A 17,419-nucleotide genomic window follows, 5' to 3' on the forward strand; every position below is an offset into this window, starting at 1 on the left:
TATATGAAGGGTGGGTCACATTTGATTGGATACATTTTTGTTTCTGTCCCCGAGTTCAAGATGAGTCATCATGAATATTTTTACATCTTACAGGAAGAGGAAAGAGAGGAATTTTGTTCAAAATATCTGAAAAAAAGGATTTTCTGACACATATTCAGCATGTAACAAGAGATACATTAACAATTAACACAGGGAAATACGACTGGAACTTGGAAAATGTATTTTCCATTTCACTGTGTCATGGTATATACATCGTCATATCACCCAACCCTCATCCATCCTTGGGTAAAAAAAAGTTTCATTGCATTTTGACATTTTGAGACATTTTTATCCCGATAAATCGAAGAATGAAACTTGCTTCTTATGTACAAATAATGACAATAATAAATGCACATTTGTGTAGATTCTGCTGCAATCATCACTCTGCCTCAGTGTCCAGGCTACTCACCGAAGTCAGCGAGTTTGAGCTCTCCAGTGTCGCTGATGAGCAGGTTTTGCGGTTTCAGGTCGCGGTGCAGGATGTACCTCTGGTGGATGTAGGACAGGCCTCTCAGCAACTGGAACAGGAACAGCTAGAAAATACAAGTGAACAGAGGGAAAGGACTATTTTTTAGAGGAGTGTATAACTATGACATATCACTACGTACAAACAACATGGTGAAGACAGATCTTTTATCACATGCTGGGTGATTTACATGAATAGCAATACTCCTTTAATAACTAACCTCCCAACCCACACCTCTCTGCTGTGGCACATTAAACTGAGCGGCTGCCGAGTGCAGAGAGGTGTGGAAAAACCCATCCATCAGTAAGGAAAGGCTGTGACTTCATTCCAGTCTAAATGAGAACAGGCATGAACCCCGCATGTTATTTACAAATAGCTCAATGAAATGCTGTCTCTCTCACAAAGACACACACCAAAATCAATACTGAGCCATCAGTCAAGAACACGGCCATCATTTCCTCCACTCGGACTACTGAACAGTGATCAAACAGATGAGACATTACGACGCCTGTTTGATTTCACAGCTGAATTACGGGGAACTGCTGCATTGACTGGTCAAGTTGTAAATTAAACTGTCTATTCCTGCTTCAAAATCACCTCTTCAGGACATAAACTGTGACTTCTGATTTATTTGATCAATTTTGCTTGGTGTCGAATTTATAGTATGGGTGTGTATTAGAAAGTGGAAAAGAAAAGAGAAAGGTGACAGCAGAAATGTATAGAGGTGTGACAGATTTAGCAGAAATGCCACCAAACATACGGCGCTGCGGCCTCCCTCTCATTTACTGTGAAGGGCGGCAAATCGATTGCACAGAGCGCGACAGGATTGCTGACAGCAGGGGGCGGGAAGGCAGCGCGGCAAGAAAAGTTCAAATCAGCGAACTTTGATCCAGAGCGGGTAGAAAAACACACACAATTTTGTCCCTCACCAAATAATATTTGTTTCTTGGTCCAGTCCGAAGTCAACTAAGGACTGGCCTAAGTGTGTGGAGCTGGTGATGTTTAACCTGAGATGGTTTTGGACTAGTGGGAAATGGTGTTCATTAAAGGCCACTAACAGACAAACGGAGTGACCCACACTAACTTTAGTAGTTATTTCAGTGTACTTCAGTGCGACGCTGAGCTGACTATTTTTAACTTCCGGAACAGAAACCCAGATGTTCCAGTTTCACTTCGTCTCTCTGTTGAAATCATCTATTTCAGCGCAGCTCTTGTGTGCTTCATGCTCATTTGTGCTTACGAGGGAAGTAATTCACTTGTAAAAACTGCAGATCAAACCCAACTGCTGTCGTTCTTTAAAACAATTCAAGTATTTTAAAGAAAGCAGCACTAAAGACTGGAGGAGTTCACTGACAAATATAATAACAGCAAATTCATTCATAAAAAAAACACTCATGAAAATGCATGAACGCACTTTTGCTGACACGTCATATGAATAAAGATTAAAGCATCTTGCTGCTGAAATGAAACCCAGCTCCTCCACCCGCCTACAGAGCTCATAAACCCAAACTGCAGCCACAAAACAAATTTAGTTTTTAATACATGCATACTGTCGAAAGTGTACCTGCTACTCAACAAAATCCTAATATGTACATAAAGTCAGAGCTACATTAAACTTCTGTTTTGTTTTGCAGACCTGTCAGTCAACGAATAATGAGGCGTACATGATCCAGCGTCCAATTTTATTCAGATTCCCTCTCATTTCTCTCCTCTCACTGATGCTATAGTCTCGGCCAATTAAGCCGATTGAAGCACCGTGGAGTCCAATCAGGGACGGGCCCTGTCTGGTATCTGAAGTCACCGGGTCAACAATTTACTATTCCTGCACTCGGCGGGTGAGAGATGAACTGCGGTGCAGAAAATTAGCATGGGAAATGTGTGTTTACTCATGTATATCAAACACACTTCTGAAAAGCCCTCGCCTTGTTAGGAGTGCAACTGCACGGTAATAAAAAAGAAAGAAAAATCGCTTTTTTTATTCTCTTCAGTCAGCTCTTCAATTCAAACATCAAACCTTTCTTAAAAGAAGCTTTTTCTTTTTGGCTTTCGACTGAAACAGCTCAGTGCCATTTGCATTCTAATAGCTGAGGAAAAGTGAGGTGGTGAGAGCAGTGTGTGTAGGCTATTCAGACGAACTGTTTTGACAGTTATAATACTACGGTGTGCTCTTCTCAAGATGGCCAATTTTCAAGGGAAATTGTGTAGGTCCAGTCAATAATTCGCCAGATTTACCCTCTTTCTTTCTTCTTACAGGTCAAACAGGCTCAGCATGGTCAGTGGTGAACATTTGGCTTGTTGACACTTCAGACATCTGCTTGCCAGACAAGCTCACCCAACCAAAATAAGTGACTATGAGATGTCCATCTGGGTAGATGTAATGAAAGGAACCCTGCAGGTGTGACTGCACCAATTAACCACTAGAACGAGCTGGAAAATAAAGACAGAACAAAGTGACGGGACAAACAGGAAGTAAAAAATGGACAATCTAATAGGTGAAAAGATTCGCCTGCAGCCAAGGCGGCAGTGGAAAAGTGGAAAATAAAATATATAGAGTGGTCACTTTTATCACATTCTCCAGCGCGTGAAGGTTGCCTCAGTGAATGTGGACGTAATTCAGTCTGATACATATGAAATTGCAAATGTGTAATTCTTTGCAGTCAGGAAACATAAGTAGGATTTCACTGAGATGAATTAAAAATCACTTAATCGAGGAGAGGATTGTTCTTTTTTAGCTTTCTAATATTTAAAAAGTGGCAACACCTTATTTTAAGCATATAGACATTTAACAAATGGTTTATAACACACTATAATGCAGCTGTAAGCAGATGTGAGTGTTTACTAATGTATTTGTGGGTAAGGCTGAGTCCTTACCGCAGCAGCCCTTTACTGCATGTCACCTCCCCACCCCCACCCCCACCTTTCCTACCTTTATCTACAGCTGTCACTGTCCAATAAAGGCAAAATGCCCCCAAAAATAAATAAACTGTAACTCCTCCTGTGGGCACCAATAAGTGGAGGCTGCTGTATAAACCGACAATGAATTACAATATAGTAAAACACTGCTGTAATAATGTAAAATGAATAAGCACTTAAACTGTCCTTACAGCTGCATACAACAGCATTATAGTGTGTTACAAACCATTCATTACATTAAATGTTTGCATACTGCCTATAAACGCTAAATAGGGAGACTTAAAGTAAAGTGTTACCTAGAAAGGTGCTGTTGGGGAAGCTGATAACAGCACAGCCCTGTAAGCTTGCCATGAGAATGAAAAGGTGTTTTTACACTTGGTAAAACACCAAGCAAGATATAGGTGTTTATTAAAACTGGGATTAATGGCATTCATAGTTTTGAAAACTCTAAACTACTTACAACTGTTGTTTCATGGCATTTTGATGCAATTCCATTTCCACTGCAGTAATGGTGGCAGTTTCATTTTAATAATAACCTGAATGTTCCTTCACAAAGAAACACACAGATCTACTTGATGACTCATCAATATACAGGGCCGCTGGTTAAAAAAAACGCAACTCAACTGAGTTAACTTTTTTTAAAATGATAGTTTAAGAGGTGTGTGATGCCTGATGGCAGTGAACGCTACAGTACCCATGGACATGATTCACTGTTGCTATGGAGAAGACACTGGAAACATTGTAGCACTTCTTTCTAACTCCACACCTCCAGTTTGTATCACAGAGGTCCTCAGCTGTTTTCACAGGCTGATCTGTAATCATCATGAAGAGTGTGTGAAGAATGTCTAACTTCACGCTGACATTAGCTGCATAGTAACGGAATTTTAAGCTCAGTGATTGGATGTATCTTACTGCAATGTGCTCTGGGACTTGGCTTCCCTCCCAAAGTTGTGAGGTATACGGTCTTGTACTATTGACTTTTTGTATTTGCAGTGTCTCATTGTTTGTACTCTACAAGGATAACCGAATGCCCATCTAATTGTTGGAAATACTGCGATGGCCCTTCTTCACCTAACATTAGCTATAATAAAAAAGAACCCAGTTCACCTGAAGTCTAAAACACTCCTGCACACACAGCAGATATGGCCAACAAGAAGTTGTCATAGTTCTTTCACTGAAGACAAAACCCCTGCAGGATCTCTAGTGTATGTGTGCATGTGTGTGTGAGAGAGTATCTGTTAAATGATGATGCATTATTAGTTCATAACTGCAGGAGAAATAACCCGTGTGATCGTAGTTAAATCATACATTAACATAATCTATCACCTGAGGAGTGACCCTCCTGCAGGAAAAACAATCCATCATCAGCAAACCAATAAACACACTGCCATTTTTCTAATGATGAAATACTTATTGCCATCATACCCAAGGCAAGCAGAACTCTCGATCAAGATAAGCATCCTGAACAATGTGTGGATTGGATCGGCTCTGTGTTTGTATCTGTAGAATGTAGGGGAATCTGGCTCTTTTGTCTGATATTCAATGTGCAGCAAAGCATGAGGCAATGTATCAAAGTGACAGCAGCACACTGGGGTTCATATAGCTTCACTAGGACAAAAAACAAAGTGAAACAGCACAGAGCAGAGGGGAGAAGAAAGATACTGTGTTTCAATGTGACGTTAATATGGAACACCCTATAAGCTAACAAGCTTCAAGATACTCAGGCATGAAGACTGACTGATTTGGAACAAAACAAGTTTAAAGTAGTCCCACTAGTGGCAATACAAAAGGTTTGACAGAGAGAATATATGCTTACTAAAAATGTTTCCATTATTAGAGCCTTATCACCAATGTAACTGTAAAGTTTATCCACCAGGAAACACAATCATGCTCAGTAAACTTAGCACTGCATTTATTTCTTGTGTACAAAATAGTATGAAGTTGTCCTCGCGATGATGAAGAAGTCCGGTCAGACAGTCACTGAAAAACACAAGGTTTTATCTCGGTAACGATTATAGCAAACTTCTTCATTCACATTTGTCTGAGCGTTTTCTGATTTGCTACCTCAGTGGTTATGGTTTGGTTATATTTACGTCACAAAAAATGACTTGGTTAAGGTTCAGGCTAGATTATTGTTCGGCTGCATTTTAGCACAGCAGTGCTTTGAGCTAAAAGCTAAATTCAGCATGCTAACATGCTCACAACAACAAAGCTAACATGCTGATGTTTAGCAGGTATGTTTATCATCTTCGTTTAGTGTGCTAGCATGCTAGCAAGCATAACACTAATTCTAGCTGAGGCAGATGAAAATGTTATTAGTTTTGTGGGTATTTGGTTATAGCTTGCATCAAAGCGTCTGCATGATTTTTTCATGAATCTACTTTAAATAACAATGTAAATACAAGGCTCATGTACATCCCAATAAATACGTATATACCTCGTAACTCCTAATAATCATCGATGAGTTGTGTCTCAAAGACAAATAGGAGGAAGTCTAACAGATATGATGTGTTGATGAGATCTTTTTACAACACCAACAGTACTTCAACCGTGAATGAAGCAGGTCACTGTTTATCATGTGTGGGTAACCAATCAATTACATCTCCAGTCGCACAGTGCAACACGGACCACATATAAGTCTTTTTGTTTGCCAAATAAGTATTAACATAAGCTCTGTTGGTCCAAATTGACTAATGGGGAAATATGACATTTGCCATCAGATACATCCTAAAACAATTCTGTTTAATAATTCTGTATTATTCTTAAAAGAAATAAAATACCCTAACAAACAACAACTGACAACATACAGGCCTGCGTTACAGCAGCTGTAAAACCAAGGACCCCACTGAAAAAACTGGCCCACGGTTGAACGGAATTGCTGACTGTGCTGTAGATATTTCATTCTGGCATGAAGTGGTGGACTACTTGGAAAAACAGTTTGGTTAAGGTTAAGGAAAGATTGCAGTCATCGTTAAACACAAACCGTTGGCTGCTGGTGGGAAACAGTCTCTCATGTCAAAGTCACATGCTTTCTAAGCCAAACCTCTTTCCTGCGCTAACAACATCACGCTACTTTGGCCTTTGCTTCTCAGAAACAACTGGCATAATTTGCACAGCCACAAGACGTCCTTGCCAGGTAAATATAGGTCACTTTACATATTTGAACAAAAACCACAGCTGTCTTGAACAACCTACTGACAGACCGAGAGACCGCTCAACATCGCCAACGGGCCGACTGACACGGTCATCCATTTAGGCCTGCTGAAATAAATGCTCTATGTTTGAGCTCAAACCGCACCGATAATACATTTACGTTCAGGCCATCACAGTACGGATTAATGCAACATTGACAGAGACTCAAAACACAAACCTCTGGATTCGCTGAAAAAGCAGTGTTTTGCTGAAATGGGTAAAAGAGGTGTAATCAGTGAGGGAGAGATAACATGAAAGAGTGTTAAATGGAGTGAAAAGGGTCTACCATCTGCCAGCAGGCATGGGAAGAGCCCTATCTTTTCCACTAAGCATCTGTACAGTGTTAGTGTCCTTAATGGGCTGAATCAAGAGACAGCATCAACCTGCACTGTGGCACTGGCCACAGAGGACTTTAAAGTTCCAGAATTGTCTTTGGCTTATGTTTTAATGAGCAGCTGTGTTGCACTACAGGGCCTCTGTGTGTAAATATAGGACTACTGAAACACCACAACACAGACCATAAAACAACATGAACAAAGTGTTTGATGTCACTCAAACGTTTCTATAGACACGTTTCGAAATGTGAATTTGCTTGCTGCTTCTAGGCATACTGGTACTCACTGAAGCCACGATCTATATTTGGTCAAAGACGAGGCTTGATGGAGTGGGGACGAGCAAGGAGTAACCGGCTTTATAAGAGACTTTCGTTGAGGCAAAAATGTCGGCGTTGTTACCAGTGTTTCATGAGTGCTTCTAGCCATTAAGTGAGTGTAAGCGCAAGATCAGAGGAACATGCACAACTCGACTCATAAAGTCAGGAATTTGAGTTAACCACCAGGATGTTGCACTACAGCCAACAGACATGTTCCATCATAGCCTGGTTTACAACTTGTGATGTCTCACTTCAGGCAGATGGACAAATGGCAGACAATGGCAGAATATGGTCAAAAGGTCCGTATCATTTCAAAGTGTTAAAGCAGTGATTTGAAACCTTTTTGATTTGTGACCCCCTTAAAATAAAGAAGTATACTCTTCACATGTTGCATAGGTCACAGCGGCATGTGGTAATTTCACCATAATGATTTTCTAAAGTTCTAAAGTTGATTTGAATCATAATGAACTCATAATGAATAATTGTTATGGCACAAAAAGTTAAAACTATCCACATTTCACAAGAAGAATGCTAAGATTACAGAAAAGTCAGAATTAGTTTTTATTTTCCCGTCCCATTAATCATCTCACAACTCCTCAAATGTATCTTGTAACTCTCTGTAGTGGTTCCCACCACAGGTTGGGAATGTATTTATGAAAGGACAATGTAATTTCATTTGGGACAAATTTTAAGAAGTCATAAAAGAAAAGGGATCTTTACACACCTATAAACTGTACATACAGGTGCTGAGTAATGACAAAAAAGAGCTCCTGCACACTGTTAGGACTTGTTTTGCTAAAGCAACAGCAAGGTAATGCCAGATAAAGGTCACCGTACCAAAATGTGTGAAAAGATGTTTGTTACTTTGTATTAATTATAGGGACAGAGGCAGTGTTCGGTTGATCCACTAACTGCTAGCGTAACCAAGAGAGGATTTTAGTCAGAGCAAAACATGTCAGCTAAACCTACAAAAAAGAATGTCTACAGGGGAACATAAAATCCAACATGTACTGTAGGTAGTGCACATATGATTTCTCCAATAATTAATAAAATATTTACTTGCGTTTAAACCAAGCGGCTTTTTTTTTGCACCACCATGTGTCAGATGCTTGCTGTGATGACCTGTCCTTGATATTGACATGACGCTGTTGCTATCAGCAGCTTCCCTTGTAATGCAATTGTAAGAGCAAACGCTAGCTGTTATTTGGCTTGTAGACATGGTTCGTGCGTATCAGTTTCCCACTGATCTATGGAGATGTCACTGAGACGCGGCCCTTCAGCTGACTGCATATAATCCAATAAGAAGAGCACTTGAGCGTCAGTCTGGATGAGGTCATACTCACTCGTGTTCAATTACAGCAGCGCTGCTAACAAACTGCAGTCAAGTACATGGGGCGGGAAAAGTTAATGGTGCTGCACAAGACGGTTTCCAATAGATTTTACCCTGGATCATCTAGTTCAAGCAGAAACTGCAGGAACACACCCACAGAGTCCCACACACACACAGCTCTCTGCTTCTTGACCAGTAATTACATTAGCAATGAGCGTCTGAGTGTGTATCTCTAAATGTTAATTTGATCTAGCACCAGTGGAGGCACTAATAGCTTTTATGTTGCTGATTAGTAAATTGGAGGATGGTTGAGTGACTGCACTTCCTCACAGTCAGTCATAAAACACACTAATAACAGACATGAACCCCCTTTATATAATCGTTGCTGACTTTAAATCGCTGAAACACCCATAAACTTGCGTGACACTTGATCATATCCTCAAAATTGATGATACGTGCTTTTAAAATGAAAAGTTCAACATTTCGGAAAACACACTTACTGTATTCACTTTCTTTCCGAGTGACATGAAAAGATCAATACCAATCTCATGTCTGCGAGTTAAGTACAGAGCTGGAGCCTAGCTTACCATAAAGACTGGAAGCAGGGGGAAACAGCTAGCCTGGCTTTGTCCAAAGCTCCTGACTGACATGTATCTTTTTTGATTCATGTAGTTTGTGGTTTTGGGGAAGTTATGTGTTGGAACCATTTCTAACAGTTTATCCATCCACCCAGCACTTCTATACAATGTCTCCTGCTGTATGGCAGGTTGCCAGATACAGTCTGTGTGCACAGGTCTTAGTTTTGGTCTCTGTAAAAGGCACAATAGTACCAAACCTGGCAACCTAAAACCACAGATTGCCGTTTAACAATTCTCTTTGTGTATGGATTAAGCAATCGAGATACATTGTGTTAATTAGTCAGCTTTAAAGGCGTCGGTAGGCTTTCTTTTGTTTCTCTTTTTTCCCCACTTTGGACAGAGCCGGGCCAGCTGTTTCTCCCTGCTTCCAGCTAGGTTCTGTACTTAAAGCACAGACATGGAATTGGTATCAATGTTCTCCTCTCAGTTTTGCAAGAAAAAAGGAACTTGAAAGATTATATACTGATTGCAAATATAGTATTTCTGATAATATATTTAGCTAAAAAAAATACATTTTCTTTCAGTGAAAATTTGATTGTGAATAAGTTAGACAGGGGTCCATTTTGAGCATAAATCTTAACAAATGCTATATAGATGAACAAATGCTATGGCAAATAAAGTCAATAGTTAATAACAAAAGGTTAGTTGATTTCACTAAATTCATGTATGATGTTTTACAGCGTACTTCGTGACAGTTCCCACCTCTCTCTCTCTCTCTCTCCTGAATTCCTGTCATCTCTCTAGTCTCTACTACGGACTTCCTCATAAAGTTACTCTAGTGAGTATTTACAGCAGTAAAGGGGTCTGCTACAAATAAACTACAGTGTGTGTGTTCATGGTAAAGCAGACACGTCACCCAGTGCTACCGTGCGGCTCATTGATGTGTTTGTGGACAGAAATGGAGCTCTATGGCTCAGAGGAAGAAGATATGTCAGGCTTGAGATTCAGCCATACTGTATGTAAATCATTTAAATGTTGGCTTTGGTTTTTTTCATGGCATTTGTTGACATGAATTGGTTGAATTAGTTTGAACATCGTGGCTTCATCCTGGTCCAGTTTGTTAAGTCAGGTTTTTCACAATAAGCCCTGTTTTTCTGAGCCTTCTTTATGAAACACCCCTCGCAGAAGAAAAATCAGAGCCCTGGTGATCACTTGAGCTGCTTTTGAAATGTTTTTTGGATTGCAGGTGAGAACTGCAATCACACACAAACACCAGTCATACACTTCACTGTTAGTCTGATAACTGTCCTGATCAAAATAAGGACTGTAGTGAGAAACTGTGAGTAATTACATTACTGTCATCTGCTCCTAACTAATCACAGCATTAACTGACATCTGAGCATATGGATGTCATTTACATTATATGATACAGTAAACTTCATTTCAAGTCACATTCCAAATTCAATTCAATGCACACATTGAGAAATGAGATAACTTGGTTCCAATATTTAAGGTTAACTATATCCTTTACAAAACAATACCAAAAGAATAGAGATGCCATTCCCATTGTGAGGGATTATAACAGCCATGTATTCATGCCGGGTAGTTCCAGTGCCGCCTCCATTACATGACTGCACAGGAACAAAGCCACAAGCCCTTTCAGCAGATTAGAAATCACAAGTCAGGCGTCTCACCAATAAGTAACAAAGTCAGCGGGAGCCAAGCAACACCTCGCTCTGCTCTCTCGGAATAATCCTAAATTATTCATGTGAATCTCAACGAGGCTGCTGTCAGCAGGAAAAACACACATTACTTGTGTAAATCCTCAGTGGCAAAAAGGTGCGAGCTGTTGCATAACAGATGTAGCCTGAACTGTCACCTTCCCACCAACACCAACACCGCATGGCCTCATTCACTCCATCATCATTTCTCTCTACCTGTTCACTGATGTCACCAACACCCTCTCACAAACAGGAAACACATCCCTGAGTGAGTGTTCACTCACGTCATGTTACAGAGGACCAGCTTTACCAACACAGTCCCACATACCGTCACGGACAGTCTAGCATTAGGAGGTTGCTGTACGGCAGCTAAAACTGTTTAACTGAGGCTTAGGTCAGGTTTAAATATAAGTTACTGAGAGTTTAATCTTCATGTAGCCAGACTTCGACTATTGGCACAAGACCTGTTCCATAATGCTCTTTAATATTTTCATGAGCTGTCTACTTTGACTGAAAAAGGTCTTTTGATTAATATTCAGAATAACCAGGCTTTGGTGTGATGACATGCTGTGGTCATTTCTGAAACAGTTCAACCTGAAAACCAGACCCCCTCCCTGGATGGGATACACAGGCCGCCAGTCGCTGTAATATTATACTGATATCATATGAGACAAATATCCAAAAATTCACCGTTGAGTAGCTACAACGGAACATTTGTTACTATGACATGATAAATTAAAACTAAACTAAAATACAAAACAGAGATATCATCACATACTTGAGGAGTCTTCTAAAAATATTTTATTGATGTTAGAAATGTCATACAATAATGTTCAGTATGTTGAGCTCACTGGAAAGTCACTAAACTCTACCAGATGTGTCCTGTATGAACATTCAAAGAATATTTTACAAAAACGGTAAGCTATTTATTTATTTATTTTATGCAGTCCCTGGACAGGAGACAGAGAACAACATCTCGGCCGAGGAAATGAGATACTCAGACATTTCCTTGCTGAAGCAGCAAGCGTTTCTCTCAGATTTCTGTCAGCAGCTGGAGGTAAAATATTAGTTTATCTGCAGGCTAATGGATCTCAGTGTTGAACTAAATGGCAAATGGACTGTACTTGCATAACGCCTTTCTAGTCTTCTGACCACTCAAAGCGCTTCACACTACATATCACATTCACCCCATTCACACACTGTTGGCAGGTGCCAACTGCTCATCAGTACAAAGAAACTAACTCAGTCACACACACTCACACACCGATGGCACATCTGTTTGAACTTTGACACGCAAAACTGTGAGGTTCTCCAGTGGCCGGCCAGTTAGAGGGAGGGGCTGGAGTGACTGGACTGGATAAGTGTATGGTGAAATGATACAAGCAGCACAGAAGGAGGGATGCAGCTTGGCTGCAGCGAGTGCCAGGACAGTGCCTGGAGGTAAGAATAATAACGTGTTTGATAAGAAGGTGGCGTAGGGGTTAAGGTGGCGATTATGAAATACAGCGCTCCGTTCGACTCCGGCTGGGGACACCTGTTGCATCTCTCTCCCTCGTTTCCTGTCACCTCTCCACTTTTGCTATCTAATAAAGACATACAATGTTCCAAAATAAAATAGAAAAAGGCGCGTAATTAATAACTTATGGAACGCTGTTGTTAGCCTGCTAGCCAAGCTAGCTACCACAATCTGTGCTTACAATACTACCTACACTATTTTCTGGCTTTTCACCACACCATGCGTAAATCTCGCCTGGTGACATCCAGTCGGACTGCACCTTTAGTCACAAATGATCATATTATGAATGCTGCAAGCACTTTGTTTTGGTTGCTGCTCTGGTTGTTTGTTTCCTCATGGACTGATAAAAACCAGTGCACATGTGCTGCAGAAAGCCAATGAGAATGCAACCTTTAAAATCTGGACACACTGAACAGCTAAAAATGACTATGTGAACTAGACCAGTGGTTCCCAAACATTTTGGTTTGTGGCCCTCTAAAATGAAGCGATCCCTTGTCACAAGTTGTATATTGATGCGCTATGAGCAGTTCAACCAAAAAGCAATTTCTCCTCACTGATTGTTTTATTTGAATCATTTTTAGGCCTGAAGAGGTCAAACTATACAATACTTCACAAAAAAGCAAAGACAAAATAGCAAAATCTCTCCTGTTTTTCATCCACAATTAATTAGCATTTAAGACAATTTGCTTATTAAACTAAATTCTTGTGACCAGCATAGTTATATATACTGTACCTTCACATTGTCTGGATGGAGACCCCCAGGGTGTTTGTCCATGTACTGACACAGGTCTGTGTGCTGTAGAATAGAAGTAAAAGAGCACAATGTTAATATAGCAACATGAGAAAGTTATGGATAAGCCTGAGAATCGAAGAACAGGACGTCAGGGTGGTCGGATGTCAATTCTATTAAATGTGAGGCAGAACAGTCCATAACTGGACATCTGTGGGATATTTCCAAATCATAAATCAACCGCTCGTTGTGGACACAAGTTTCCAAATCTTTGGCCACGTATCGCAGTTCCTTCCTGAGAAATCGGAGAAACCGGGTTTATGTTATAGTACTGTTTACCATCTGAGACGCGAGCTGATTTGTTTGAAAGCTCGGCCGATGTTTTTTCTATCAGAAAGCCATTTACTGACTCATATTGACATGCGTGCAGTGTTACGCTGGCCTGCCTTTCACTTCTGTGTTTTGTTAGCAGATGGAGGATGGAGGAGGCAGTGGCTCTGAATTCTCAACAATCTCCCAGTGCTGCCCACACCAGCAGAGCCTCCTCTTCCCTGCTGAAGAAGTCAGACAGATGCTCCAACATGGACATGTCTGTCTGTTCTCCTCTATCTCTCGGTAACACGTTTCATTGTCTTTCCCCTCCATTCTTTGTCCCCCGTTCCCTATGTATTTCAGCCTCTCCCTGTCAATCATCATTAGCTTTGAGAGGAGAACGATGAACTGCTTTTTCTGGGTTGAAAAGCCCTCTGTACGTACTGATTACAGCTTGGAACACAAGATGATGGATCAACATGAAACCAGCAGTCCAACACATTTGCACAGCATGGAATATAACATTTTAGCCAAATAAATAACCATTAGCCACCAGGTTAAATTCATAAATGGAAAGGAAAGTAATTCCTCATATTCAAAGTGATGTCTTGCATCACAATTCCATTTATAAAGTCAAAGACAAGAATAATCAGGGAGGATTAACTGATCTCCCTGTTTAAACTCAAAAGCCAAACTGATCTCTGCTCTCGTTCTTTATTCAAACATGACCTGCTGAGCTCCACTCACATCTCACCAAATCTCTTTCAAAAGCTGAACCTTTGACATGTGTTATATCTACCAAAAGGGGGCATCGCACTGTTTTCAGTCTCATTAAATGCAGAAGTGATGGAAAGCTGAGTAAGCTTGTTCTGGTTGAGAGATCTGGCCTCGCTCAGCATTTCAATATCAAAGATTGACCTGAATATCAATGTGACCATCAAAAACGGCTGTCAGTTAGTACACATGCCGAGGGTTAACAGAGGATTTGGATTGTTCTGAACCTTGTAGTGTCAGTCTCATCCATTTCTGTCCAGAAAGCTGCGGTGAAAACTTTTTTCTAGTTGTACAATATTTACCATGTGGAAGCTGAGCGGAACCGTATTTTCTAATATTAACTAGTAAAGACTGGTTTCTAGTTATTATCACAGACTATAGATAAAAATGGATGCAGGGATTGTGATGTCATCCAAATGTTTCGATGGGGATGAACTGAAGCTTCAGTCTGGGCGTCCTGCTTGCCATGGTCTCGGCAATTATGGGAGGTCGGCGACTAGAGACTCCCGACAGATCCGTCAAGGGTGACGAGGATCACATGACTGGTGGAGATCACTGAAGACGGCAGATTTTAAGAACTACATATATCGAGCTCTTAAGACGGTTGGGTTTGAGTTTACTTATCTAACAGTACAAGAAGCGCGGTGGCCTGCCACTGCTTTAGACCAATGGGAGCTTTGGTGGTTCCCACAAGAGTTCGAGTGATACTGAAGGTTTTGGGCCAGTATCGTTATCAGTATGTGGGAGTTCAAAACACCTGATAATGATCTATTGGCCAATATTTGTTTTTAACATAAACACATGACATTAGGACTGGGTTTCATTAGCATTATAACAAATCCAAATCATGTATCAATTCCCAATAGTTTCCCAACGCTTTTCAAATTTGTTAGCTTCATAACTTAGCGAATCTGGGATTTTTTTACGAAACGGGATGGAGATCCAAAATGGCTATTGGAAACCAAGCCTAAACTGATCCCTACATTTTGTTAATGAAGAATAATGATGCGTACTGTGCGAGATATTTCACAGTTAAAAAATACACTTGGCAATGCTTTTTGGTGGACGAACTATGTAATCGAGACACTGTTTCTAGCTTAACTTGATTTCTTGCTATTTATCTGCTAACATATAGGCTGGCTAATATTGATAATTTGATAATGTCGGCCATACTAATATAGTTGGGCTCTAGGTGACATACCCATAGTAAAGTGGATTAAACTAAACTGGCGATCGAAATTAATTGTGCTTTAAATATCCGATACTGGTCATTTTACAAATATACCTTGAAGTTTCAAACATACCTTGATTAGCTCCAGTACTGGCCTTGCAGACCAGAAAAGGACAAATCTATTGCTATTCAGTTGTTACCATCTGTAAACTGCAGTCCACAGGACTTTCTTATAGGCCAAACATAAATCAGCAGAAAATCCTTTGCTGTCATTTGTGTCCACAGTATTTGACAGGACAGTTGTGGAAACGTACTAAAACAGTGACCTTCCAATAAAATGGCCGCCTGCCTTCCTGTTCTGGCCACCACCAGGGACAGACCAGCCTCTGGTGCTTCTGGCTGCCATCCTATGGCACAGAGCAAAGAGTGGAAAAAGCCCAGGCTGCTTTAACATTCTTCAAGTGCCCTATAAACAAGAGTGTGCCAATCAAAATATCCACAGCTCATGTTTCTGTGGGCAGAGTATTAAAAACTGAAACTAAAGACACACAAAGGAGCGCTGACCTCTGTGCCCTTTAAAACTGTGGCTTCTTTTCCTTTTGAACAAACCCTAAAAACAGATTCTCAACCTAATTTTAGACCTCCACAGTCGTCCGCCCATAAAGGATCCAAGTGCGTGATCTCAGTGTGGCAGTGTGCAGACTAACCACATATTCGAAGACCAGAGTCAGGGTTTCCTTGGTGTGGATGATGTCATGGAGGAGCACGATGTTGGCATGCTTCAGGCCTTTCAGAAGAGATGCTGCCGAGACAGAACAGACAGAGACAGAGTTAATGTGAAGCACATATTGAGATAACAGGGTAATTGTGATGATCTATGCCTGCATTAGCTGCATCATTAGAATGCAACACAGACCCGCTGTAAGCCTCACTGCATCCATGCAGGGGATTAAGAAAAGATTAAAACAGGAAAAAAAAATACAGGGTGGATTTACTGCGTTAGGTTCTCACACTCATTTGTCAACACATTCATGATGTAATAGACATTGTTAATAAATACAGCAGTGAGATGATGGGTTGGGGAGATTCAGTCAAATTGCCCATTACTTTACTGGCAAAGCTTACTGAGTCTTACTGGGTGTGATCAGCCCATTCTGGGACAGACTTGTTAAGACTTTCACATGTGATCTCCTTCATCGGAGTCGAACCTGAGCACAATCCGGGGGGAGCGCGCAAATAATAGAGAGAGCTATAAAAAAAAAGCAACGAATTGTGCAGTTAGCGAAGGTTTACAGAATTTTCAAGGGTCAGTTTAGCATGGGAAAATTCTACACCTCTAAAAACCCGGTGCAGATACGCATGAGGAAGTGATCAGGAGAGCTGAACTGAATTAGATCAAAAGCTAAAATTAGCAGCTTCTTACAAAGACGAGCTTTTCCATTTTATAATACCAAACACAGGAAATTGCGAGTTGTGGTTGGTTGATTATTAAACTTAAAGCTCAACTTGACGCCTGGACTCACGTTGGATTAAAGTTACAAAAGACTGATTTGACACTTGACTTAGTTGGGGCTCGACCCCCTAAAGACTTGACCTGGTGAAATCCGAAAACAATAATAACAATAATGGAAAGGCTTGGCCTCACCCGGTGAAAAACATTATCAAAACAGCTCTGAAAGGAAAATGTTCAAATACAATTCCATATTAATGGTCAGCTTTCAGACAGGTGAACTTGCAATTTGTTGATGGTGACCTGTGACTTGACTATTACCAGTTTCTTACAAAGTCACTCCTTTTTTCATTTTAGAACCCCAAACCAAGAGTAAAGTGAGAGCTGTGGTTGGCTGTGTTGTAGACTTGAAATCAAGTCGGACTTAAGTCACAAAACTTACATTAGAGTTTTGTTTTATTAGAATTCATGTCCCTTTTTTTTAATAAAACTCTATATCTTTAATTTCAATAAAAGTTTACTTAAAGTTCTAATCTTAAAGATTTCAGTCCTAGATGATTACTGATGGTAATGGC

General features: G+C 40.5%; 1 protein-coding gene across 5 annotated transcripts in view; it reads right to left on the reverse strand.

The window, feature by feature from the left end:
• The window catches only part of cdk14 (cyclin-dependent kinase 14), a 196,794-nt gene that overhangs the window by 99,247 nt on the left and 80,128 nt on the right, over positions 1-17,419 (reverse strand). For all 5 annotated transcript variants that reach the window (XM_044208669.1, XM_044208671.1, XM_044208670.1 and 2 more), the window contains 3 exons: positions 16,102-16,196; positions 13,141-13,203; positions 449-572 (listed from right to left, as the gene is read on the reverse strand). In XM_044208669.1, the coding sequence (XP_044064604.1) occupies positions 449-572; positions 13,141-13,203; positions 16,102-16,196 (282 nt within the window). The remainder of the gene's footprint in view (positions 1-448; positions 573-13,140; positions 13,204-16,101; positions 16,197-17,419) is intronic.

The sequence above is a fragment of the Siniperca chuatsi genome, linkage group LG9, assembly GCF_020085105.1.
Source record: "Siniperca chuatsi isolate FFG_IHB_CAS linkage group LG9, ASM2008510v1, whole genome shotgun sequence".
Classification (NCBI taxonomy): domain Eukaryota; kingdom Metazoa; phylum Chordata; class Actinopteri; order Centrarchiformes; family Sinipercidae; genus Siniperca; species Siniperca chuatsi.